The sequence below is a fragment of the Macaca thibetana genome, chromosome 3 (genome assembly GCF_024542745.1).
Source record: "Macaca thibetana thibetana isolate TM-01 chromosome 3, ASM2454274v1, whole genome shotgun sequence".
NCBI classification, from domain to species: Eukaryota; Metazoa; Chordata; class Mammalia; order Primates; family Cercopithecidae; genus Macaca; species Macaca thibetana.
The window spans coordinates 10,237,161-10,264,975 of record NC_065580.1 but is presented as its reverse complement, the minus strand read 5'-3'; the positions used below and the strand labels follow the sequence as shown (position 1 = coordinate 10,264,975).

Sequence of the window (27,815 nt, the reverse complement as noted above, 5' to 3'; positions counted from 1 at the left end):
TAAAAGGTACACTCCTAATTTAATAAGAAATTTCCTTTGAAGGAAGAAAGCTCCCCTACCATATTACATGTTTTGTAGAACACATACTGATTTTAAAATCATGGAATGTGGAAAATTAGGTCCTTACAGTAGAGATTTGATATGGAGTGAATTGATGTGTTCATTTTTTTCTCTTGAAACGAGCACCTGGAAATATTCGTGGTTCTTTGTAGCACAGTGTGGGAAGTGCCATAGAGGCCAGGATCCTAATGAGTATAGTTTTAAGTTTAGTGTCTAGGAATAATTTTTGCTTCACACTAGTCCTTGTTTAAGTCCTAAATACTACGAGAGGAATTATATTAAAATTTTAAGGCATATGGGAGACAACAAAATCAAAGCCTGTGTTATTTACATGTTATTGGTGGTGTCATATGTTGAGAACACTTTTAATTTTTTTAATAGTAATTTTTTTTTTTTAAGTTCCAGGGTACACGTGCAGGCATGCAGGTTTGTTACGTAGGAAAACGTGTGCCATGGTGGTTTGCTGCACCGATCAGCCCATCACCTAGGTATTAAGCCCAGCATGCATTAGTTCTTTTCCCTGATACTGGTCCCCACACCTTCCCCGATAGGCCCCAGTGAGTGTTGTTCCCTTCCCTGTGTCCGTGGAGAACACTTTTTAAACCTGTAAAGTAATGGTTTAACTACAAAGTTGTTTCACATTTTTTCTTTAAAAATCTAAAAACTTCCTGAGTTTTAAAAGCATCTCAATACTTCTCTTGAAGGCGCTCTTAGATTTGTACTTGATTCATTAGATTGGTTCTCTTGCATTTCCAATTCATGGTTTCCAGAGGGTGAACGCTGTTCTCAGGATGTTTTGCGTTAGATGAGTTTGGGAAACATCACCAGGTTTCTTCTCCAGAGTGGCCCCTTCTGAGGAGAGGCCACATCGCCCATTTCCCAGACTTGTGGACCAGGTTACCATTCTTTTTTCTTGGGTGACCTCTTGAGGTTAGGGTTCTGTGCAGAATACTTGTTGTTCTAGTTCATCTTATCTTTTCTAACTCTTCATGAGCATTCAGGAGACAGCTTTAACTTGATCCTCTCTTCTAGTCTTTGTTGCTTTGGGGTTTCTCAGTTTCATTCAGGTCAAGCAGTTCTCAGCAACTTCAGCTGAGAGTCTTCCAGTCCAGCTAATAGCCTTCAGGGCTTTTTCATTTGACTAACCTGCCCTTTCTTCCAACTTGACTTGCCCCAAACTGATCTCTTTTGCTCCCTAGGCCATGTCTGACATCTCTGTTTCTGGCGTTATGTCACAGACACAGATTTCAGACTTGACTTCTTTTGTTTGTCCATATTCAGCGATCTACCAAATCTGTCTAGTTCCTCCCCCATAACGCTCCGTGTTTACACCTTCCTCTTTGGGCCTGCCATCACCAGCTTCATTCTGCCCTCACGCCTGGTGATGCAGTGCGCTGGTGATGCTGCTTTGTTCAGGACTTGCCTGGCTTCCTTGACTACAGAGGCTCTCCAGGGCAGGTATCAGGCTGCCAGCACTTGATGGAGTGGGCTCTGCTCTTCATCTTTGTCACCCCTTCGCCACAACCATCCTATCTCATCTTCATAAGCTTAAAAAAAATCCTTAAAGTCTAGCTATGTGTATCATGCTAACATGCTTTTTTAAAAAAACTGGCTCTGCTGCACTTCTCACTTGAAAGTAGCTGGATATTGGTTTGGGTATTTGTCTCTATCTCAGCTCGTCAAACTGGGAATGTGATTTCTAGTAACAACGTTTAGCAGAATTTCAACAAAGCAACCAATTTGTGGAAGTTCTGTTAACTTTGAGGTTTTGCCGTAATAAATTATAAATGTTGGAATTTTTCTATTGATAAGGCTAATGTGTGGAAAACTGATTAAATAATTCACTGATTATAACCAGCAAACCATATATTACACTGAAGTTTTATTTCAAAAATATGGATATTGTGGAAGATGAGTATCCACGTCGCTTTTTATGGTAAACATATAGGTGAGCGTGTATGTGTGTAACTAGGGTAGTGATTCCCTTAATAGTTATAGGAAAAGTGATTCTAAAAAGCATTCTGATGCCTTTCTTGGTGGCAGTGAATGAAACTACAGGTTCACATTAAAAAGAGTACCTTCCCCACCAAAAATGCAGAGGAGGATTTGTTTTACTGACAGTTGAGTACAGGCTAAAGTGTGTATACGCACATACACACTCTGTGCTGTGTGTGTGTGATGTGGCAAAAAGAAAAATAGTCCTAAAATGGGCATCTCTTTATTCCATTGTATTTATATTTTTCAGAAGTTCATTTATTTGCAGTTTTGATACGTACATTTTATTTTAGAAAATTGAAGTTTGTGAGGTTCAAGTCCTCTAAAGTAAGTTTATTATATATGAGTTCTTGACGATAACAAAACTGTGGGGAAAGTCTGGATTTTGTGTTGTTAGTTTTCTTTACCTTTTTAAAAATATTAACTATATTTCCAACTGGGAACATGAATTTATGGTTTTCAAAATAAGCTACTTGAAGTATAAGCTTAAAAAGCTTGCGTGAGAAAATACACAAGTTAATGTAAATTGTATGGAATAAAAAATATGGACAGACTGTTGTTGAGACTTTCCACACGAAACTTACGCTGGGCAGTGAAGACTATGGTACTGTCCCAGCCACAACTAGGGTGGTGACAGAAATGAGTAGCAATCTTAACATGCAGGATTTTCTTTATGCCTATTTAAGGTATGGGTTTTGCCAGGTGTGGTGGCTCAGGCTTATAATCTCAGCACTTAGGAGGCCAAGACGGCTGGATCGCTTGAGTTCATGAGTTCGAGACCAGCCTGGGCAACATAGCGAAACTCCATCTGTACAAAAAATGAAAAGATTAGCTGGGTGTAGTGGCCCACACCTGTGGTCCCAGCTACTTGGGAGGCTGAGATGGGAGGATTGCTTGAGCCCTAAGGGAGATGTTGCAGTGAGCCAAGATGGCGCCATTTCACTCCAGCCTGGGTGACAGAGTGAAAAATAAATAAGAAAAATATGGGTTTAAATTAATTTTAGCTCTTGTCTCCCAGGCTGGAGCGCAATGGTGTGATCTCAGCTCACTGCAACCCCCACCTCCCAGTTGGTTTTCAAGCAATTCTCCTGCCTCAGCTTCCCAAGTAGCTGTGATTAAAGGCGCTCACCACCACGCGCGGCTAATTTTTTTTGTATTTTTAGTAGAGACGGGTTTCACCATGTTGGTCAGGTTGGTCTCGAACTCCTGACCTCAGGTGATCTGCCCACCTCGGCCTCCCAAAGTGCTGGGATTACAGGCATGAGCCATTGCCCCCTGCCCACATTTTTTCCTTTATTATAGGTATGGCCAGATTGTTTTGAGACAGAGTGGGAAGCAAAATTTAAAAAGTCTCCTCCCCAAAAGAACCCTGCCTCTTATTGAAGGTTATCATCGAGTGGCAGATTTCTATGAGCTCAGAAGACATACTCAAATGATTGAGAAACTGTTTTTCCAAATGATTTATTCTTGACTGATTTAAATGTACCCTCCTGTGCATATATGTTTCTCCTCACACTCTCTCCCCAGTGTCTATAATTTCGGAAAATACTAAAAAGTTCTTAGTACTTGATGTTGTAATAGCTAGTAAGGATATTTTCGACAAGATGCTTTTTAGCAAATGCAGCATTGAACATATGTGCAGACAGTGTGGGTGCAAATCTGACAGGTGGAACCACAGGTGTGGTGGGTGACATCAGTCACTGTGAGCCTTGAGTGGTTCAGGGACCACTGGGGACGTGTGTCGGGAGCATCTTACCTGAAAGAGGTGTCGCTTAACTGTGCCCAGTTCCTTCAGGAGAGTGGATAAAGTAGTAAATTGTCTTTAAAACAAAAAACATAAAAGCCCTAAATCAAATAAAGAGCATGGTAGCGCCGTTTCTCCTTTCGAACCAGTTTGTAGTAAAATGGGAAGTATATTTGAAAGTTTGCTCAGCTAGGGAAAGTTGCTGATCAGAATTTTCGTCTCAGGGTTAAATTATTTTAGTCAAAAGAAAACGAAAAGGGGTGTGTTCTTGATGAACAGATTCGTGTGCACTTAGTGATACACTAGCTTCCAAAATCTGCTTATTGAGCAGATACTTATTCAAGGCCCCACACTCACCTGCAGGGCAGACGGTTCACCACACATGAGGGAAATTCGGAAATTAGTTGAAGAGGATTGTGGGAACTGTGAGTTGAGACTGTTCGTCTCAATGGGAGTTAATAGCGTTTGTGGTTGACGAAGGTCATCCTTTACGGAAGTGGACCTCGTGTGCACGCCTCACTGGGAGGGGGAAAGACCCGCCAGGAGGTGCACATCTGGCCTTCCACGCTCAGTGGCCTGAGGATGTTTCCGTGGAGCACCACTGTCCACAGGCCCTCTAAAAGGAGGGCAGACTGGCTTGCTGTTTGTGTCTTTGTATTTGTGTTAGGCTGGGTTCTGAAAATACAGTGGTGCCAAGACAGAAAAGAAACTTTTTGGATGCTGATGTGCAGTGAAAGCTCTTCAGTAGCAGCTTCTCCAAAGTCAGTGGATTTTATACAAGAGCATCGCATTCATTCACTAGCAAGAGAGCTAGGAAGCCCTGTGAAGCTGGTGTTTTAAAATATTCTGTTAAACGTGTATTTCATGGTAGAATGAAAGATTCATGTGAATTTTAAGATAGAGTGATATTTCAAGGAAAATTTAACTTTGTCGCAGCTTAGGCTGGATCCCCAGGTCTGTCCCCCGATCCAAAGGACTCCTCCATTCTCTGCTAAAAGTTACATTTTGGTGGGAATTTTGGAGAAGTGCCACCTCTGGTGTCATCAGTTATCAAAGGTATGGTGGAGTTTTCAAGCAACATTAATTTACTTCATTTTGACAAAAATAAGCACAGGTGGTTTAACATTTAAATACTATCTTAGGAATTTCATAGATATTAGAAACCCTTTATAGTAGTATTAACATGAATAGTAGCAAATGCTTACCGTGTGTCAGGGACTCTGCTAAGCATTTTATTTTCATAACTCACTTATTCCTCACAGCCACCTTATACAACAGGTACTACAGTATTATTTCTAGTACAGATGATGAAATATGGGCACAGAAGTTAAGGAATCTGACCAGGCTCACACTGCCAGTGACTTGTGGAGCCAGAGCTGTGAAGTTCCACAGACATCCCACGCATTTCTATATTAGCTGTTTGAAATTTGTCACTGTGTACTGTCGATCAGCGCCTCTTGAATCGTTTCTTTAGTAAAATTTTTTTTGTGGGATAACCCAGCACCCAAACAGACATAACTGGGAAAAAAAGTGCACTGAGTAATACTTACCTTGTTGCATTCTATGAGCTCTTTTTTTTTCTATTTGATTTTTTAAAAAAGTTCCAGTTCCCTTTAACTAAGTTGGTTTCATGATCTACACAATAATGAATTGCAGCCCTCAGTTTGAAAAGCATGTGTGGTGTAGATGATCATGATCAAATGCAATACTGTTTTTTCTTGTCTTAAAGTGAATGAAAATACTTGGAAACAAAATACACGCAAGTACCAATCTAGACCGTTGAGTGAGCATGATTTAATCAAGGTAATTGAATAAAACCATTGTGCTGAAACTAAGAACTGAAATTCAGTCCTCAGCAGTTAAAACTAGTTTATTTGGACAAACTGGGCAGTCTTTAGAACACCTGTTAAATATAATGTGATTGTGATTTTCTGTAAGTTTTCAGGTTTTCTGGAGCAATTTATACCAGTGTGGCTTGTGGCATCTTACCTGGAAGTCATGTAGTAAAATAGGAAGAATATAGATGTTGACTTAATTAAGATTCGTTTCTGAATTGAGCAATATTTAAGGCATTTAGTGCTTGAGTGTGGATTTTTTAGGATTTAAAAGGACCCTCCTCTATTGCTTATTCAGGTATCTAAGAGAAAAAAAATTGTTTTCTAATTCCTAAGATGTTCATAGAAGAAAATTCTGTACTTCTACTTAATGATATCTGAGAATTCTCATAATTATAAAATGTGTGTATTTGAAGGAATGAATTAGCATGTGTGTGTATTTTATTTTATATATATATTTTTGAGATGGAGTCTCATTCTGTCACCTAGGCTGGAGTACAGTGGCGTGATCTCGGCTCACTGCAACCTCCACCTCCTGGTTCAAGCGATTCTCCTGTCTCAGCCTCCCAAGTAGCTGTGACTACAGGTGTGTGCCACCACACCAGGCAAATTTTTGTATTTTTAGTAGAGATGGGGTTTCACCATGTTGGCCAGGCTGGTCTTGAACTCCTGACCTCAGGTGATCCACCCACCTCGACCTCCCAAAGTTGTGGGATTACAGGCGTGAGCCACCGCGCCTGGCTGCATGTGTGTATATTTATATAATTAGAAGGACAAAGATTGATCACAACGAGAAGGCTGCTATATCTATTTAGTAAAACGTTGAGGCTCTACTAATTTATTCTTTATAGCAGTTTTGAGAAGTCGGTATTTTGGTGTTTAATTCCCACTCCCAGCTTTATTAAGGTATAATTGACAAATAAAACATAAAGCATACAACCTGATGTTTTGATATATGTACGCTACACATCGTGAAATGATTATGTCAAGTTAATTGTATCCATCACTTCACATACTTAACATTTTTTTGTGGTAAGAACTTTTAAGATGTACTATAAGCAGTTTTTTCTCTCTTTTGCTTTTAAGCAATTTTCAATTTTCAAAATACAGTACATTATTATTAACTGGAGTCACCATGCTGGGTGCTGGACCTCCTGAGCTTATTCCTCCTATCCAACTGAAACTTTGCACCTTTGACCAGTGTCTCCCCATCCCCCTCATTGGTGCTTAATTTTTTAAGGACAACTTAAAAATGAAGAGAATTAGAATTGGCCTTATAGAAGGAGCCAATGTTCCTTCTAAGAGAATCTGAATAGCAGTGCTGGCTGGTTTGGAGTCTGTCTGTCTTCTCTGTAGTGATTGGTGTGGTATTTTCTCGTTGCCATCTGGTGGTGATCTGATTGGAGGTCATCTTGTTGAGGTTGCCGGGGTACTCATTTTAGAGGGCAGTGGAAAGCGTGAACACACCTGGGCGGAACATGGTCATCTTTATACCAGACTGAATCCAAGGTTGCATGCAGCCAGCTGAGAGACGTGCACAGAAGTTCTATTGTGAGACTTCTGCTGTAAGTAAGTATCATCAGTTGTACTTGGCTTTTTGTTTGTTTTTTGTGTGTGAGACAGGGTCTTGCCATGTCCCTCAGGATGGAATGTGGTCACATGATCACAGTCCACAGCAGCCTGGAACTCCTGGGCCCAAGCCCTCCTCCTCCCTCAGCCTCCCGAGTTGTACCTTATTTTTGAATAAGGTACGTGGTTTTGGAAGACATGATGTTTGCACGTCTGTTCATTTGCAAGTTTGTTGTAATTATGCTTGTATACTGGCTTTAGAATTTAAAAGGAAAATTCATGTCTCACTCCTGCCCGTCATTGTATCATGGTGAATGGTAATAAGTCATCACGTTCTCCAAGTCAGTCCTGAGGATCCTCTTGTGACAGTGATGTTGGGAGAGGCAGGTATCTGGTGATTTCTGCTAGTGACAGAGTCCACCAGCCTCTTCCCACCGTCGTTTTGAGCAAGTCATTTCCGTTTCTGCTTGGCTGCAGCCAGGTTTCATTGCTTTCTACTCGTTCAGAGCTATGTTCTTGAAGGCTGTGTCTCCTGGCAGTTACCACAGTCAATGACTTTTTCGTAATAGACCTTTTCCTTGATTTATCTTCAACCTTAACACTGTTGAGCTAGAAGTTTCGTGGATGAGCCTCCTTTGGCTTGCCTTCTGGCCTCCTGGTTCTCCTACTTATATATTCTGTCTCTTGCAAGTATTCTCTCTCCTTTTTTGGGAGGGGTGGGAGGCAAGGGACTACTTTGCCCACATCCTTTAAGCACAAAGTTTTAGTCCTTGTCTCTATTAAGTTCTTCACACTTTGAAGATTTTGCGCTGTTGTTTGCACTGATGCCAACAATTTTACTTTTTTGTCAGTTACTAAATTTATTCCTTCAGGTGTGGTTTCCTTTGGGCTACAATTTTTAAACTGCCAGCCTTTAAAAAAAAAAATCACATTCAACTTATCTAAAATTAAGCTCTTCATCTTCTTTCTAGTTTCAGGCTGCTTCTCGTAACTTATCTATTTCTGTTAATCCTCACTTTCTTATATAGAGTTCTTCCTCTCTAACTCCCTTTACTCCTGGGGTTTTGCCAGCATGAGAATTTTTAAACTGAGTGTTCAATTTAGTGATATAAAGAATTTCATATAAATACATTGTATGTCTGGATGATCATCCTGTAACCTAGAACTGCCATGATATTTCGTACTTGTGAGTTCATATTTATTTACAATTATATTGTTGCTGGATAATTAGCTAAGACAGAGGCTGTAATTGCTTGAGATCCTATAGGCCACATATGGCTCCAAGATGTTCTTCTAGCTTTTACGGTACAACTTCTTTGCTTTTTTTAATCATAAAAAGTGTCAAAAGTGTAGCAAACATGTCCATTCCTGAGAATTCCACATGCTAACACATGCAGACATCTTCCTATATAAGATCTAGTAGTTATAGACTTCATATGTAACCACTATAATTTCAAGGTGTTGATGAGCATAAATGATACTGGCAATGTCTAGCGTGGAATAATGAAAATCTTTGTGATTTCTTGCTGGCAAAGTTGGACACTGTTAAAAGTACTGCATCTGTTGCCTGCATTCATAATCAAAGGAATTGTCAAATTTCCATCAAATGTTAGTGAAAATAAAGATGTAATTTTTTGCCCCATTTACATTGAGAAGCCCCCTGAAATCCACCCACAGACCCCACTGTAGTCTCACTTCCACCCGTCTGCCACACTGTTTTCTCCTTCCCCCATGGGTAACCATTTTTATTAGTGTTCAGTTTAGCCTCCCAAGTTTTCTTCTTGGAAAGAAAAATATATCTACACTTACATGTTAGTATTTACTCCCATCACACACAAAAGGTGCCTGTTTTCAGTTAAGTATCCGCTAAGAATTTACTTTCTTATCAGTATGTGGAGCTCCTTTCTTTTTTTCTTAATAGTTCCTGTCATTGCGCAGTGCTCATTGTCCTAACTTAGTCTTCCTGTCCCCTACTGATGGATTTGGGGTTGATTTCAAGTCTTTTGCAGTGACAGAACTTGAATTTACCACTTCTTGTGGTTTTGGCTGGCACATTTTGGGAATAGATTCCTGGAAGTGGATTGCTAGGTCAAAGGGTAAATGCATCTGTCATGTTATTAGATCTGGCAAATTCCTATTCTTACCATGGAACATTTCTTGAGCGATAGCTGTCCTGTTTTGAGTTTTGTTTTCGTTTTTTTTTTTTTTTTTTTTTTTTTTTTTTTTTTTGAGATGGAGTCTCGCTCTGTCACCCAGGCTGGAGTGCAGTGGGACGATCTCTGCTCACTGCAGCCTCCACCTCCAGGGTTCCAGCAATTCTGCCTCAGCCTCCCGGGTAGCTGGAATTACAGGCACACACCACCACACCTGACTTATTTTTATATTTTTAGTAGAGACAGGGTTTCACCATGTTGGCCAGGCTGGTCTCAAACTCCTGGCCTCAGGTGATCTGCCTGACTCAGCCTTCCAAAGTGCTAGGATTGCAGGCCACCATGCCCGGCCTTGTTTTGAATTTTGAAAGTAGTGTCTGTCAAGTTCTTGAATCCAGAAATAAATTGTTGGAAGTTTGAAAGTATAAATTTGAGCCTTTGTTGTCCTGAATTCTTTCTTACCTGTGTCACCCCATCCGGTCTGACCAGTCACCACGATGACTGCTTTGTGTCGCCTGTGTCTTGGGCCTCTCTCTTTCCATTGTTGTTGGTCTAAGTTGAGCCTTTATGTCAGTGTCACTTGTCTTCTCCGAAACCTCCCATAACTCTGTCACCCTCACGGAATAAAGGCCTTGCATCGTCTTCCCACTTGACCCAGCCGCCACCTCTCATGACTTGCCCAAATCCTTCACCGGGCTCCTGTGATCGGTTTTCTGCCTCATGCTTGTCTTCCCTTGGATATCAGCTTCCCTGTACCTCTACTGCTGTTCAAATCCTGCTCATCCTCTGAGAAACGCTCAAAGCACACATTCTGTAAAGGCTTCCTGATTCTCATAGCCTGAAATGACTTCTTTCCCTTATTAACTTGTATTGCCATTTTTGTCTGTATCTTTAATATGGCAGCACATCATGCATGCCATATGACATCTCTTCCAATACCTGCAGGCAAAACTTTGACGTTTGTGTTTTCACCTGTTTATGTGTATTATTGCAGGAGAGTATAAATCCCTCTATTGGTAATGTCTTACATAGCATTTCTTAAAGCTAACTTTCTGGTAGAATACTCAGTAATTTGCTTTTAGTGCTGATGTCAAGACCCATATGTACACAGAACCTGGTCGTCTTGCAGAGATGCATTCCTTTCTGTGAAGGAACTGAATTTGAACCATAAGATTTACAGCTAGCGTGCTTTAAGTCTGTTCTTTGTCTTTTCTTAACAGCTTTATTGAGGTTTAATGCACATACTATAAAATTTGCTCATTTAAAATGTATAATTCAGTGATATTTAGTGAAGTTAGAGTTGTGTGGCCGTCACTACAATGCAAGTTTAGGACATTTCCATCACCCTGGAAAGATCTTTTGTGTCTCTTTGCCGTCACTCCCCATTCCCACCCTCCTCCCAACCCCAGGCAACTACTAACCTACTTTGTCTCTATAGATTTGACTATTCTGGACATTTCATGTAATAAATGGAGTCATATGGTACGTGGTCTTTTGCATCTGGCATTCACTTAGTGTTAATGTTTTTGAGGTTCATCCATGCTGCATCAGTACTTGATTTTTTTTTTTTGCCAAGTAGTCTGACTGTGTGGCGTTATTATGTGGCTGCCTCACATTTTGCTTATCCTTTTACCTGTTGGTGGACATTTGGGTTGTTCCGCTTTGGGGCTATTATAAAGTGCTGTGAACATTCATGTACAAGTCTTTGGGTGGAAACTGATTTTTTTTGTTTTTTGGGGGTAGATATCTGGTAGAATTAATGGAGCATATGACAGATTTATGTTGGGTGAACATGGACTTTTAATGCCCCAGATGTTTAATTATTAGCTTTGAGTAACAACATGAACAAAGCAATGCAAGCATATGTGATAAATTCATGTCTTGAGACTTTGACTTGGAATTAATTGTTTGAGAAGCAGAACCCATTTCTTATTTGGGTATGTGTTTATTTTATTTCTCTGACTTTAGAGCTAGTGAACTTAAAGGTTTAGAATGGCTTTAAGTAAGTAGAGATAAAATTTAGCTACCGTCTCTAGGAAGCTGTCTATTAGGGTGTTTGTTAATTGAAATTTTTTTATGCTGCTTGTCAATTTTAATCATTTGAGAGTTTCCATAGTTTTATATAGAAAGGGATGGCATAAATCTTCTAAGTAAGTACAAATTTTTCAAGCCTTGAATTTCAGTAACGAACTCATGTAGTCTTATCTAATTAGTAAATGTCCTTCTTGGCAGATGTCCAAACACTGAATGCCCAAGTTCTTGGTCTGTATTTATGAGATATTAGTCCCTGTCCTGGCATCTTTAGTTAAAAATTTGTCTTGATTAAAAAATGTAGAATAATATAACATTCAAAATAGTAACCAGTGAAGATCCAAACAAAGTAGAGCTTTAAATAGCTTTGGGAGTGTAAATGTGAGTAAAAGTCAAGCTCATGAATTTGCTAGTTCTTCCCTGACCTATTCGTTGGCAGCAGTTTGGACCTGTCTTTACATATTCATATCATGAAGCTTTCACCTGTCTTTTTGCATGCTTCCTTTTGAAGCCAGATTATAATGTCAGATGCAGGAGTAACTCTTGGTAGCACACTTCTCAAGGAGGTGGAATGAGAAACTCCTGCCTTCTAAGGAAACAGCATGGGTAACACCTCTGAGCCTGGGCTTCCTCATTTGTGAAATGTAGCTTGTGCATGCAGAGAATATATTTACTGTGAGGAGTAAATCAGTGAAAGCATTAAAGCTGTTGCACAGAGTCTAGCATAGCAGCCCACAGTAAATATTAGTTCTTTCTTTATATAGTTAATAAGCTGACATGGAACAGTTGTACTCAGTGGACATTCTGGAGGTGCCATGGGTGTGGGTAAATAAAACGTAGCATATAGAAAAAGGTCCCTGCAGTTCATTCAGTTAACAGAGTGAGTGCCTGTTTGTGTTTTAGAAATTGTGGGGCAGCAATATGGAGGATGGATTGGAGGGGATGCAACCAGTGAAGACCCTTTAGTCAGTGAGCCAGATGGGAAGTAATAATGCCTAGACTCTGGCAGTTGGGAGTGTAAAGAGAAGGAGGATAAGAAGGAGATAGAATTCACAGAACTGATTTTTCATCGGGGGTAAGAATAGAGAGGAATCAAAGCTGATGGGAAATGCAGAAGCAGGAGTGAGTTTGAAGGGAGAGAGAGACCAGTCGAGAGGCTAAGCATGACCCTCAGTTGAAAGTCTTGGTAGAAGGAATGGGGAGGAAAAGTGAGATTGCACGCAATATGAGGAAAATAGATAGGATTAGATGTTTGGGCAGTTAGAAGAGAGGGTGGTGCTTTCGAAACTCCTAGGATTCCAAGCTGGGCAGCCGAGGCTTGTGACAACTAAGTTGGGAAGAAAGGCAGGGAGAGAGGAGTTCAGTGTTGAACATGTGAGTCTGTGGCCTTTGGAAGATCCAGCAGAAGGAGGAGGGAGAGCTGGAGTGAGGAACAGGTTGGAGTTGTCGAGGGTTGGGCAAAGTAGAAGGTGCCACCACAGATCTGGTGGCTTGTTGCTGGTTTTTTACTCCTGAAATTAACTTGAAACTGTAGAAGTGTATTATTAAAATCCTCAACAGAGCTTTTTGTAACGTGTATATAGCCTAAAGCTTCAGTTTTCTTGCCTAGGCAGTTTTACCTAATCTTGGCTGTACACTTAAAACTCAGGTTGGCTGTATTAGCCTCTTTCTTTTTCAGCCATTCCATTCATTTAATACTTAGAATTTAATAATTTCTTATGGAATTCAAAAATTTCTGAGCTTGCGCTTTCCAGTCTCAGTTCTGAGAGGCCTGGAATATCCTTTCACCTGCTAAATTGTTCCACAATGTTTTAATTGCCTGCCCCTCACCCTAAATGCTTTTGCTTTTCTATTTTTACTTATGTTATATAGGTTTGCTGAGGTTTTTGTTAGCTTTTTATTATGGAAAGTAGAAACTGCAGTGTACCTATCTCTCAGCTTTTTTTTTCTCTGCAAAATTGTAAAGTAAATCCCAGCCATTATGTCATTTCAATCTCAAAAATATGTATCTCTAGCTAGTATTATTTTTTTAACATAAGTACAATGAAACCACAGCAGCCACTGTTTTAAGCAGATAAGTGTGTGTGGGTCACTACGGTGCCTTCCATTCGTGTCGGGGAGAGCTAACCTCTCTTTTCATAGAAGTACTCTCTTAAAATTAATCTTAGTAGATATAAAAATGATATACTGTATATATTCCTTTGTCACCTTTTTTTTTTTTTTTCACTCAAGACTCCTGAAATTCACCCGTGTTGAAGCCTATAGCTGAAGTTGGCTCATTTTGTGTGGTCTGTTGTGTGACCGTCCTGCTTAGTTGTGAGTTCTCCTGTTGGTGGGCATGTGGGTTGTTTCCGGGTTGGTTTGGTTTGCTCTTATAAACAGTGCAGCAAATGCATGTGTTTGCGTATTTTCTGGCATTCATATACGAGTGTCTCTAAGTCTAAATTGTTTTACTGTCAGTTTCATATCTTATGTGCCACGCTGCAAGTAAAAGCTTACAATTCTTAAAGTTTTAAGAAGTTATATTCTGCTCTACTGTGTATTTAGGAGTTGTCAAAGGAGTAATAGATTAGGAGGACACATAAGGCGTAATTGGTTAGATAGGTGTTGAAGAAATGCTTGGCCCTGTCCAATCTCGGGCCATGGCTGAATCTTGCAAAGCGGAAGCCCCTCCCTCCTGACGCTGGAGGTTTGAATCCCCAGTGGCTCTCCCTGTGGTCACAGACTGACACAGGCCATCGAGTCATCTTTCTGCCTTCTGCACTAACGAACACCCTCAGCTGCCTGCTACATCCTCTGATTGGGACTCCCCACTCCACTCCCCTCACTTCTTTACCCACCTCAGTTCTTCCTGGACCTCTCTCGAGTCCTCATCCATGAATGCGAAATTCCTCCATGGCCGTTTCTCACACTGCTCCAACCCCATTGCTCTTCCATAAAGACCAAGACTCCTTAAAGCCCTCTCCCGGTGTGGCTGTTCCTGTCCTCCGCCGTCCTGCAGGTCTGCAGGCTGCAGACGGGGGTCCGCCTCCTCCTCGTGTGGGTTGACAGCCGTTGACCCAGAGAAAGACTCTGGAGTTCCTCTGCACTAGCCATTTCTGTCCCTGCAGTGATCATCTGCTAACCACCAGAGTTCAGAAATTAATTGGACACTTTGGCACAGCCCAGAACCACCTTCTCCACTCCTGAAACCTATTATCAAAGGTGGTTGCAGGCCACCCCAGGCTTCAGCCTCGTTTCCTTGAGCTGTGTTTTGTTCCAGTCATTTGCAGGTGGCGTCCTGCTGAGCCTTCTCACCTGGACCGTGGAGCTCCCACAGTCCCCCTTGAGTGAGAACCCTCTTCCCAGCCAGAGGCAGGAAGAGGATGAGGCATGTGAGCCTGGTTGGCATCATGCCCTTTCCAGCTTTCTTACTCCTTCACAGCCCACATGCTCAAGGTCGTCTGTCTTTTTGTCCCTCCCCACCCGTTCCAGTTAGATTTCTACTAAAGTAATAGTTGGCATTTTTGAAACAGTGTTGGCTTATTTCATCCTTACCACAAACCCATGAGGTAGGTTAAGAGAGATGAAAGAACTTAGAAGGTCACAGTTTTATGTAACCGCTGCTTTCTTCTCTTGGCTTCCAGGCTTGGGTTTCTTCTCTTTGTTTCTGGCTGTGACTTTGCAGTTACAAACTCTATGGGTTCTCCATCATCCAGTCAGTTTTTAAATGTTACTCGGGACTCAGTTTGGGCCGTCTCTCTGCCGTATTCCCCTGAGGAACTGTGGTTCCCAGGATCAGGTGGTGGACCCCAGAGATCAGCTGTCTAGGGCCACCTTCTCTTCTGTGCTGTGGCCCTGTGTGTCCAGCTGCCTGGGGTGATTCACAAGGACCTCAGGTTCACATGTCCAAGGGCAACTGCCCTCCTGTAGACCTGTTCCTCTCTGATGTTTCCTGTCTTGGTAGACAGCATCATAGTCAGTATCATATTTGTCAGATCGGTACATATAGGTATTTATCAATCACTCAAGTAAGCAAAAAGTAAATACTTATCAGGCTGCTTGTTGCAGTATTATAGTTGTTAAAAAGTAAATACTTGAAAGCTTTTTGTTAGGTATTATTATTGATGATTAACAGAATATATGACTCACCAAAAAAATGAGGTATATTTCATTAAGTGAAGTGAGGTATATCAGTTTTAAGTGAAAAAAGTAGCCGAACCAGTGTGTGTGATTGATCCCCAAAGAGCTAGAAGTCAGTAGGGGTCAGCACAGATCTTTTTTTTTTTTTTTTTTTTTTTTTTTTTAAAAGCTATGTTCCTTGAAATACTGGAGTTTTCTTGAAACACACTACTGGTCTCCAGATATGTTCAGGAAAAAATATTTCATGGCCAAGTAAGTTTGGGGGAAGATGCTTTATACTGTTTTTCTGATGGAAATTCATAAGGCATGTTCACTTATCAAGACCTCTGAAGTCTTGCAGCAAACAAAGTATTTAACTTCACTAAAGCTAGTAATTCCCCAATTCCCTTGATGTTCAGTTCAGTTGATGTTCCAATTAGTGTTTAGTGGAAGACTGTTGTAAGTGCTCTTTTTCAAAAGCCCTTTCAGTATGCATGGATGAAACTGAAATTACTAATATCAAAGAAGATATATTTTTCAGGAGTTTTGCAGGTCATTTAGTTAGTTCACACTTCTGCTCAGTGGAGGAATCTTATGCACCGTTAATCTTGAGAAACAGCCTGTTTGATTAGTTCACAGTTGGAACTGTTAGGGCGCTTGTTTCATATTGATTCTGTTGGCTTTCATCTTCCTTTGGAATAACAGTCTTTTCTGTGAGACAAGTTCTTAAGTATATGACTGCCTTCTCCTGTTAGACCTGTTTATTTTGACTGTTGTATTCCATTATTTTCCAAGGGTTAGATGAAAGTGAAGTATAACTGTGGCGCGCGTGTGTGTCTGCGCGCGTGTGTCTGCGCGCGCGTGTCTGCGGTAAATGCTCATGCGGGCTCCGGGAGCCAGCAGCTAGTGTGTGTGGAGGCACAGCTGGCTCTGCCATTGCTTCTTGTCCTTGACTAATTGCATCTTGTGCCTTGGTTTCCTGTCAAGAAAATGATAATCCCTCTCTGGGGATTAGCGAGACCTTGTGAGCATGGTTTGGGCTGGCCGTCTAGAGAACACTGAAGCTGTGAGGAGGGGCCCTGTGGCTGTCCCCCCTGTCGGCCTGCTTCACTCACCGGCCACCTGTGTGTCCAAGTCAGGAGGTGGCACATCTGCAGGGTACATGCCCGAAACTCGTGGACATTCATAACCACAATTATAACTCCTGCAACGCCAAGGATCTCCTGTACCTGAGTACTTTTGAAAACTACTTGATTTCCTAAGTACATTTTGGGTTTTTTTTGTTTGTTTGTTTTCCATATCTTTAGGTTTGGGGACCTCCTAGGTTTTCTAGCTATGAGACGTGATTTATGAGGAAAATATTTTTACCCCTTACCTAAAAATCACTTGAACCTCTCTGACTTTTATGAAATCTGCTTAAGAGTGACATTCTTTGATGGCCTGATTATAAGATGGTGGATATATAGTTTGTAAAATAAAATTGAACATTAACAGAGAAGCAAGTATTTTGTGGGCACCTGTATTCTATTTTATTGTCCCAGCAGTTTAACAATCAGTTCAGTTCAACAGACACTTGAGTGATGCATCAATAGATTAAGCATGGGCATTCAGCACGTGCACACGCGCACACACTCGCACACATACACGCACACACACATACACACACATACAAACACACACCCCTACCCCGCTAAACCGGAAAGCTTCATTACCCGAGCCTCTTGTATCCGTTGGAGCAGGCTGGTAGATACACAGGTGACCCACCCAGATGCCCCTTCAAGGAAGGACTTGACTCCTGGTGTTAGCGCCATCGGGCCTCAACTGCAGAGCTGCCTGGACCGGGCTGCGCCCGTCTCAGCCGGGTTGGGGTTAACGGCCTGACCTGCAGCCCGTGTGAGACCCTCTGGCAACAGTTGTTAGAGTTCCCTGTCGGGCTGATGCTGGCTTTGTAGGGCCTACATCACAGTTCATCTTTTCTCTGCCTCATCTGCTTCCTCCTTGTCATCTCGTGGGTGCCCATCTCTAAGAAGCATCTTCTACCCAAGCCAGGTCTCAGCATCGGCTCCAGAGGCCCCTGCCTGGGACCTGCCCACAGGTCTCTGTTGCTGCCCAGCATGCGTGTGACCTATCTGTCCTTTTAGACATTTTCGTGATGTGCTTACTTCTAACATTTCCTTGTAGACTTTGTTTTAGGTTTCTTTGCTGTATTAGTGATTAATATTTTAAGTACATAAGTGAGGCTGTTTGGGGGATATTAAAAATGTAAGATTAGGTCATCCTCTTTAAACCCACCCACTTAAGTATGAATTTTTGAAAACCTCAGATCATCTATGCATGAATTTTAGATACTCAGTGGGAACAACTAGAAAAAAGGGAATGGATAGAGAAGAATAAATCACATAGTGGCAAGAATAAAAGATTTTGCTAATTTTTCAGCATATTCGGAATATAAACTGAGGTGTGATGTGGCATAAAGTTCCCGTGCGTAGACCTGGACACAAAAAGTGTACAGCAAGTAAACTTGACAGTGTGACATGAGAAGTTGTATTTGATCTCATAGATTATCAGTGAGTTTTAACAGAGTAAGATTCATAATTGGAATCAGAAATGTATACAAAGGATAGAGAATATGTAAAGAACATATTTGATGTACTTATGCTGAGATAGGAGAATGGAGGTGTTATGAAAAATCCACATTGACCATTTTATTTGGTATATTTTAACTTTGCTAGAGGATTGCTGGTATCTTGACTTTATCTTTCAAATTGTCCTGATCGTTGCAGAGTTTATCTTAGTTTTTCAAAAGTCAGGCTTTAAAAAAAAAAAAACAGTGGGCTTTCTTAAATTTCAAAATATTTGAGTAGATTTAATGCTGATGCAATTAGGACTGACTTACTAACTCTTTAAAGCTATCAGCTCTTTTAATTGGAGATGTTGAAGTTTCCTCATTTAACAAATAGGCAATTGGTTGTTTTTTCCTATGACTTAAAGTAGTTTCACTGTTTCGACACCCTAAAAATGGAAGAACCTAAAATTCAGACTACAGTATATTAGTTTGTGGTCCTGCTACTTTGTAGCATTAGGAGCTTGCCAACTTTGATTGCTTCTTTGAATTAGTTTCTTCTACTGAAGAGGAAGGGTCAGAACTATCATTAAGGTTAACCTCTAATTGCCAGTGATTATATTTGGCTCTTAAGAACAAATGCTTTTGGTACACAAATGCATAGCACATAAAGTTTCTGATTTACAAGTAGGTTATATACCAAAAGTTATGTGTCAGCATCTTAGAAAGAAGTATACTTGGCTGGGCGCCCCATGGCTCACACCTGTAGTCCCAGCACTTTGGGAGGCTGAGGCAGGAGGATTGCTTGAGCTCAGGAGTTCAAGACCAGCCTGGGCAACATGGCAAAACCCCATCTCTACAAAAAAAAATTTAAAAAATAAATAATAAAAATTAGCCAGGTATGGTTGTCCTAACCTGTAGTCTCAGCTATTTGAGAGGCTGAGGTGGGAGGATCACCTGAGCCCAGGGAGTTGAGGCTGTAGTGAGCTGTGATCATGCCACTGCACTCCAGACTGAGCAACAGAGTGATACCCTATTTAAAAATAAATAAATGAATAAGCACGCTTTATTCCGTCAGTGTAGCATTATGAGCGTAGACCATGTCTGTTTACTGTTAAGAGTAAATAATGCCTAAGACGGTGCCTGACATATGGTAGCTTCCTACTAAACATTAAAACTAAGTAGTCACTAAAATTCTGTGATTTTCATAAGCCTGTTTAAACACTGTGTTGGGATATGTATATATTTGCAATGACCAAAATAATGTAAAACATGACTAAATGAAACAGCAAGACATAAATTTTAGCCTAAAATCCAATATTTGAAGGAACAAGTTTAGAAGAAACGAGATAGAATTTTGTAGAGATTCTAAAGAGGGATTTTGAGCAAGTTCAGATGCTTGATGATACTGGTATTTTATTCCTAAATCTTCTTAAGACATATAGCTTTTCAATTCCCTAATTTATTCCTTCATTTATTTATGTAAAATATTTATTGAGTGGCATGCCAGGCTCCGTATGAGGTTCTCACGAGCCTGTGGGGCTTGCACCCCAGTGAAGTGAGGGAGTTACAGTACAGAAACCAGTGCAGGATTATGGCCCGGAGTAAGTGTTAAGAAGGGAAAATCCCATTTAAAGGCAAACCTGAACATCTTCTGGGACTTCCTAGTAAGGCTCCTTTGAAAGTATGACTGGAAGGCAACTTGAAGAAGGGGAGGAACTTTCTAGAACTGTCTAGGCAGAGGCAGCAGCAGATGCAGAGATCCTCTGGTGGGGAAAGGAGACTGGCATGGCCAGGGAAGGGACATCCGTAGGGCTGAACCTGAGGGGAGGGAGGGGGAGGGTTGAGGTTTTGTAAGAGGCAAATAGAGAGAAAAGGATCTGATAGTGCCATATTAAGGATTTCCCTTCTTCAAACTCTGCCTTGGCTTCCTGTTGCTCTTAGGGTGACAGCCTATTCAGAATTAGGATGACACCGTCTTAGGATGACAGGGATTTTAGACAGCTGACTGCCATGTCAAGAATGATACAAGCAGACACAAGGTATTCCAATCTAGTTTAGACAATTAAAATAGTGGCCCAGGTAAGAGATGGCGATGATTACTAGAGGAGGAAGTGGAGATGAGCGAATGGATTTGAAGTGAAGTTCGTAGCACTTGAGTGTGAAAGGTGAGGGCTGTGGCATCAGACTCATTCCCAGGTTTCTGACTTGTGGATACATGTGGTGTTGCCACTCACTGACACAGACAAGGCTGATGGAGAAAGGCATTTGGGGGGCAGAGTAGAACTTTTTTTTTCAGTTGCTGATAGCAATTATAAGACAAGTAAAAGGAAAAGGAGTAAAAGAGCATCTAGAGAGGTATGAGAAAGATCATCCAAGATAGAATTAACTGAACTATGAGTCTGGGGAATTTAAGTGATTATTTCCCCTTAGGAAAAAATTAAGTGATGGGGAAAGTAGGGTAGGTCCAAACAGTTGATGCTATCAGATGGCACCACCAGTCCAAAACATGCTTCTTCTTCTTAAGTGTGCTATTGACCCTCCCAAAGTAGATGATGAAAGGAAAGCACATGGAAACTACACACAGGAAACATTTCCAGAGTGGTTGCTGAGTTGTCAGTTTCTTAAAACTTGAGGGAGTCCTTGTGTTAAATACTTTTATATTCCACATTTGAACATACCAATTTGAATCTAAGACATAAAATGCTTTCAGGATCAGGAATGGTGTTGTAGATTTATAAAATATTAAGACCCACAGCCTAGAATATAAATAAATTAATTAGAGAATGGGTTTCAGTGGTTCAGACTTACTCCTTAAGCATGACCTGACAGGGTCCCTAAATGTGCCTTAGATCACACAGAGCTCTGCAATGCCATTGAGGATATAGGATGAGCTGAATTACTTGACAAGGTAACTCAGACATAGGTTTGCAGGCTTCAATAACCTAGCCTCATTGTTCCAGATCTCGTTTACTTCCCAATAACATTTGTTTTATGAAACCATTAAAATAATTCAGTGTTTCTTCATTTGCACTGGAAATACCTATTTAAAACCTATACATTTTGATGTGATACACATAGGTAGTCCTTAAATTATGTCTGTGATGTTATGCATTGAGAAGTACTGGTTTGATACAATATTGAATACCTAAGTTACTTATGAGTCTAAGATGCTGAAGCATTACATATTGTATTTGGCATTAGCTTCGTATCCTTAGAAATAGTAGCCACTACCATGTGTTAAGCATTTACTCTGTGTTAAGTAGTTTCTTACACATTATCTTATTTACACTCTACAACATCCATTTGAGGAAAGTAATTGGCCTCCATTTTGCAGACTAGGAAATTAAAGCTTAGAGAGGTTAAGAAATTCATCCAGTACTGCATGTACCTACCTAGTAGGTGTGGCACTGAGCTTCAAACTCAGGTCTCTCTGAATTCGGAGTACATTTTATTTTATTTTATTTTATTTTTTTATTTTATTTTATTTTATTATTATTATTATACTTTAAGTTCTAGGGTACATGTGCATAACATGCAGGTTTGTTACATATGTGTACTTGTGCCATGTTGCTGTGCTGCACCCATCAAGTCGTCAGCACCCATCAACTCGTCATTTACATCAGGTATAACTCCCAATGCAATCCCTCCCCCCTCTCCCCTTCCCCCTCCCCATGATAGGCCCCGGTGTGTGATGTTCCCCTTCCCGAGTCCAAGTGATCTCATTGTTCAGTTCCCACCTATGAGTGAGAACATGCGGTGTTTGGTTTTCTGTTCTTGTGATAGTTTGCTAAGAATGATGGTTTCCAGCTGCATCCATGTCCCTACAAAGGACACAAACTCATCCTTTTTTATGGCTGCATAGTATTCCATGGTGTATATGTGCCACATTTTCTTAATCCAGTCTGTCACTGATGGACATTTGGGTTGATTCCAAGTCTTTGCTATTGTGAATAGTGCCGCAATAAACATACGTGTGCATGTGTCTTTATAGCAGCATGATTTATAATCCTTTGGGTATATACCCAGTAATGGGATGGCTGGGTCATATGGTACATCTAGTTCTAGATCCTTGAGGAATCGCCATACTGTTTTCCATAATGGTTGAACTAGTTTACAATCCCACCAACAGTGTAAAAGTGTTCCTGTTTCTCCACATCTTCTCCAGCACCTGTTGTTTCCTGACTTTTTAATGATTGCCATTCTAACTGGTGTGAGATGGTATCTCATTGTGGTTTTGATTTGCATTTCTCTGATGGCCAGTGATGATGAGCATTTTTTCATGTGGCTGTTGGCTGTATGCATGTCTTCTTTTGAGAAATGTCTGTTCATATCCTTTGCCCAGGAGTACATTTTAAATCTTGATAATTCTTGCCAGATTCCCTCCTTAAAAAGGGAGTGCTTATTTCCTTTCATTTTCAGCCTCACCAACATTTGCATTCTCGCTGAATTCTAAGAGAAAAGTTAGTAAAAGTCCTAGGTAACCCGTGAGATTGAATGATTTTTTCCTATTTATTAGCTGTTTGTGTTCCTGGGAATTTCCTGAGCATATCCTTTGCCCTTTTTTCTTTGAGTTTGTCTTTCTAATTGTCATCTAGGTCAAATGATATATTTTTTTGATAACTTTAGAAGGCAGCGAAAAGCAACAGAGTTAGTTGTGCTTGTGCAAATTTTTATCCAGCTTTTCTCTTGAGTGCTAATATCGTAATGATTTTGAACTAAATAAGCATATTTTTGTACACAGACCACATAATTAACATGAATGTGTTTCCACATAGAGAAATGATCTCTGGATTAGACTGGGCCCTGCTAATGCCTGCAGACTGAGTGTTTCTGTCAGTGTGTTTCACCCTATTACAGTACCCCAGAGACAATCCACTAATTCTCTTTATTTCTTCCTCAGGTTTGCCTGCAATGAGATTTCATTCTCTACATTTAAAGGACATCCTTTCTGAGCTGCTGTGAATAAATTTGGAATGGTACTGTATATTTTCATCTAATGGAGAACTAGCTGTACTTTGAATAAGGATTGCTGCACTGGACGACTTTAGAACATCCCTCACAATGTCGTCAACCCGGAGCCAGAACCCCCATGGCCTGAAGCAGATTGGCCTGGACCAGATCTGGGACGACCTCAGAGCCGGCATCCAGCAGGTGTACACGCGGCAGAGCATGGCCAAGTCCAGATATATGGAGCTCTACACGTATCCTCCTGCCTAGTGCAGGTTGATTTGCTTAGAGTTTTGATTATTTACTAGTAAGACTTATGAATTATTAGAATTTTATATTGTTTTCTCCTCCCAGTTCATCTTGTAAAATAATCACAGGGTTCATTTTTAGCCTTAAGTTTTTGAACAGAGTAGAACTGGTTCATTTTTAGTCAAATGCAGTGCTGGGCAGTACAGTCACCACTGGGCACACGTAGCTGTTTACATTTGAAATATTTTAAAGGTTCAGTTCCTTAGGCACACTAGCTGTGTGTTGAGTAAATAAAACATTTCTGTCATTGTAGAAGGTTCCCTTGGGCAACTCTGGTCCAAAGCAAGGTCCTGAGGTTCTCAGCAGACCGTTCGTTTTACTGTCCGTTTGTTTCTATGTTGTCTATGGCTGCTTTGTGTTATGAGAACAGAGTTAAGTAGTTGTGCCAGGAACAGTTTTGTCCATGAAGCCTAAAATATTTACTACCTGCCCTTTTACAGGAAAATTTCGTTCACCTGATCTATAGGGATAGAACATCGAGCAAAAGTTTTCCTGTTATGGCCCTATTTTTGTGTGTGATTGAGACAAGGTCTCGCTCTGTCCCCGAGGCTGGAGTGCAGTGGTGTGATCACAGCTCACTGCAACCTCAACTGCCTGGGCTCAACCAGTCCTCCCATCTCAGCCTCCCAAGTAGCTGGGACCACAGACACGTACTACCACACCTGGCCAATTTTTTTTATTGTTTATAGAGACAGTCTTACTATGTTGCCCAGGCTATGGCCCTATTTTTTAAAGTACAATATCTAAAAAGAATTTTATTCCTTTTGTTTTTGGTCCACGGTGTGCATGGGGGACTGTGCTGTGTGCTACGAAGGTGATGAGGGTGCAGGAGATGCAGCTCCCGCTATTCATGTGGTTGGAGATGCACCAGCTAATTTGGAGGTTTTCTTGATTCTATACAAATATGACATTGAAATTAGAGTTAAGCTTACTCAGGAGAGAGCAGATTGCCACTGTTTCTAGGACTTTAAAGTTGCTGATTCAACAGCTTCAGGTTTAAATTTTTAGAATATATCAGTTACTATCAAACTAGTTTTTGTGATATTCCAGTATGTTCTTACCTATGTTAATACTTCAGAATCCTAAAAAACAATTAAGTAGATATAAAACTATGTCAATCTCGGAATTAGCATAAAATGTATTGTGTGTTTGCATATTTATATATGTATATACACTTACATATAGAATACTTTTAAAATAATAGCTTTATTGAGATGTAATTACGTACCATAAAATTCAACCTTTTAAAAAGTATACAGTGCAATGGTTTTTAGTATATTTACAGAGATTTGCACCTATCATCACTATCTAACTTTAGAACATTTTAATCACCCCAAAACGACACCTTCTACCATAGCAGTCACTCCTCATGCCCTCGTCCCCCCAGGCGCTGGCAACCATCATTTACTTTGTCTCTATGAATTTGCCCATTCTGTACATTTTGCATAAATGGGATCATACGATCTGTGGGCTGCCTATGTGACTTCTTTGACCTAGCATGCTTGGAGGCTTCATCCTTGTAGCACGTATCACTGTGTACTTCGTTCCTTTTTATGACTCAATTGTATAGCTAGTCTACATTTTGTTTGCCCATTGATCAATGATGGACATTTGGGTTTTTTCCACCTTTTGACTGTTACTAATACCACTGTAAACATTGTGTGAGAGTTTTTGAGTGGCTCTGTGACTTCTGGTCTCCAGGGTGTATACTCAGGAGTGGGATTGCAGGGTGCTGTGATGGGTAGGATGCTTTTAAAGAAGATAGAGTCTTTGCCAACTGAGAGGCTATTATGCCACCCAACAGCGTTCTGGCTTGCTAGGTATGGCATTTTCTTAACTCTTGTAAGAAAGCTGAAGGGTGGGGGTTCCACCGGTGAGGCAAGACACGGGTGGGATTTCTGATGTACAGAAAGCAGGAGAGCACTGCTCCAGAGCCCAAGGAGGTGTCACTGCTGATCTGTCTCTGGAGAATTTCTTTTTAAAATCCACCTTATTGAGATATAATTAATATGCCTTATAAGTCATGGGTTTTTTGTTTTTGTTTTGAGGCAGAGTCTCATTCTGTCACCCAGACTAAGTGCAGTGGCACGATCTCAGCTCACTGCACCCTCTGCCTCCCAGGCTCAAACGATCCTCCCATCTCAGCCTTCAAGTGTTTGGGGCCACAGGCACACACCACCATGCCCGGCAAATTTCGCCCCCCCCCCCCAGGGACTGTCTCACCAAGTTACCCAGGCTGGTCTCGAACTTCTGGGCTCAAGCATTCCGCCTGCCTCGGCCTTCCAGAATGCTGGGATTACAGGCATGAGCCACCACGCCCAGCCTTGGGAATTTCTTAATGTGTTCTTTCTTACTAAATCAGGTTGGTCCTTTTTCTGATGGGTTATTTTTGCTTATAAGACAGTGAGACTTTGTATATTAGCAGAAGTTACCGAATTCTTGTATTCTACAAATAATTAAATTTGTATAATTTGTAGTTGTTCTGGTATCTGCAACTTTAATTTTTTTCAGGACTGCCACTCAAATTGGGTAGTTTTTTTTTTTTCCAGTTTTGTCTGAGAAAGTAATAGCTCTATGTATTTACAAAAAATTGGAGAATCTAAACCAAGTCTAAAATATCTTTCTTTAATTCTTTGGACATTTTTATGAAATAATGGCTACAGTTTGAGTCCTGTGTGTCAGGCTTTGTGCTTCGAACCATCCACACCTCATTAAGCCTTATCTCACCGCGGGCTGGTGGCAGTCACCTTCCTCTGTGGATAAGCTTCAGGAACCTAGTTGTATAGCAGCTAGTAGTGGTGGTGAGGCAAGTCTTAAGATTCTCAGCAGTCTGAATCTAGAATCGCCTTTAGACCCTCTGTAGCCTTCAGCTACTATATTTGAATGGATCCCATTTCTCAGAGTATTACATTTCTGTATTTTCTTTGAGAAGTTGTGAAGTATTTTGATTAACTCTTCAATATATTAGGATAGAAGTGAAACAATAGAGTGTATACTTACATTTATTAATTATTGAAAATCGTAAAATATGATTTTACCCCCTAACTCTTCGCATATCTTTTCAGCATCACTGTGAGAACTGAAAGAATTTTGAGTTGTCTGTCATGTTTTTGTAGAGCCATCTTCACTTTAAGCCATTTACACATAGTACTTTTTGGAATTGCATATATGTTGCCATTATTCCAGCCCCAGGTTGCATAACAGAGCAGTTTTTCAGAAGTTTTCTCTTACTGGTGTATATTTGGTCATTTTAAAATAATCTCCTAAAGGCTTGTTCACTGTGACATGTAACACATGCAGTTGTAAAAGGTTGCATTTCAGGGCAGGAGGTGCTTTGGAGTGGGGAAGAAGGAGCTGGCAGTGCCTCATCTGTTCTAGTATCACTCTGCAAAATTAGACATGCCTCATCAGCAGTTGGCAAAGGAAGTGGGTTAGAAAGGAAAACTGGTTGAGAGAAAAAGGAGGGATTCTTTTCCTCCCCCTAACTCTGGTTGGTAGTTAACAGCTAGATTTTTACCCGTTGTATCTCCTGGAGAAGAAAATTGAGTGTTTTTTTAGAAAAAGCAACTGCTTCTTGCTGTAAAACAAATATTCTTGGAGCCTTTAGGAACCAGTGACATTTGTTGTTGCTGTAGCAGGGAGGTGGGTTATTCTACAGCATAAATATTTATCTTGACTTTTCAACTCAAAATGGTGAAAGAAGGGCATTTTGGAAAAGCCAAAAAAATAATAATAATAAAATAAGACAGAAAAGAAAATGGCCAGAGCATCTGCAGACAGAAAGATCCACTTTAGTTAACTTGGTTTTTAGCCGTTTCTCAAAGACTTGGTTTTTCTCCTAAAGTTTTAGCCTTGAACCATCACTCTCCACTGTGAGTCTATCTATGAAGCGCTTCCAACTATTCACTTCTAGTTTTCTGTGATGTCCTACATGTGTATAGTTACCATGCAGCAACTCTGTGTGTGTGTGTGTGTGTGTGTGTGTGTGTGTGTGTGTGTGTGTGTCAGAGACAGAGTCTCACTCTGTCAACCCAGGCTGGAGTGCAGTCATGGGTTCATGGCTCATTACAGCCTCAAACTGGGGTCAGGTGATCACCCCGCCTCAGCCTCCAAGTAACTGGGACCACAGGCGCACACCACTACATCTGTCTAATTTTTGTATTTTTTGTAGAGACAGGGTTTCCTGTCTCTACAAAATTTTTTGTCTCACCATGTTGCCCAGGCTGGTCTCGAACTCCTGGACTCAAACTATCCGCCCACCTGGGCCTCCCAAAATGCTGAGATTACAGGTATGAGCCACCGCACCCGGCCTGTTTTTCTTTTACAATAAAATACACAGAATAAAATTCTATGCAGGTGGGTAAATACCAGGTTTCCTTCCTTTCGAATTTGAAATGGGTATTGGCATTTCTTATTCAATTTATTGACTCCACTATATTTCAGGTGTTGTGCTTAGGTTGGAAGACAAACATGGGTCCTGGCTAGAGAGGCATTTAAGGGGATGCGGT

At 40.8% G+C, this 27,815-nt stretch overlaps 1 protein-coding gene across 7 annotated transcripts in view; it reads left to right on the top strand.

Moving 5' to 3' along the window:
* Window positions 1–27,815, top strand: part of CUL1 (cullin 1) — a 105,977-nt gene that overhangs the window by 10,512 nt on the left and 67,650 nt on the right. For all 7 annotated transcript variants that reach the window (XM_050784894.1, XM_050784898.1, XM_050784895.1 and 4 more), the window contains exon 2: window positions 22,952–23,252. In XM_050784894.1, the coding sequence (XP_050640851.1) occupies window positions 23,113–23,252 (140 nt within the window). In that variant the 5' untranslated portion in view covers window positions 22,952–23,112. The remainder of the gene's footprint in view (window positions 1–22,951; window positions 23,253–27,815) is intronic.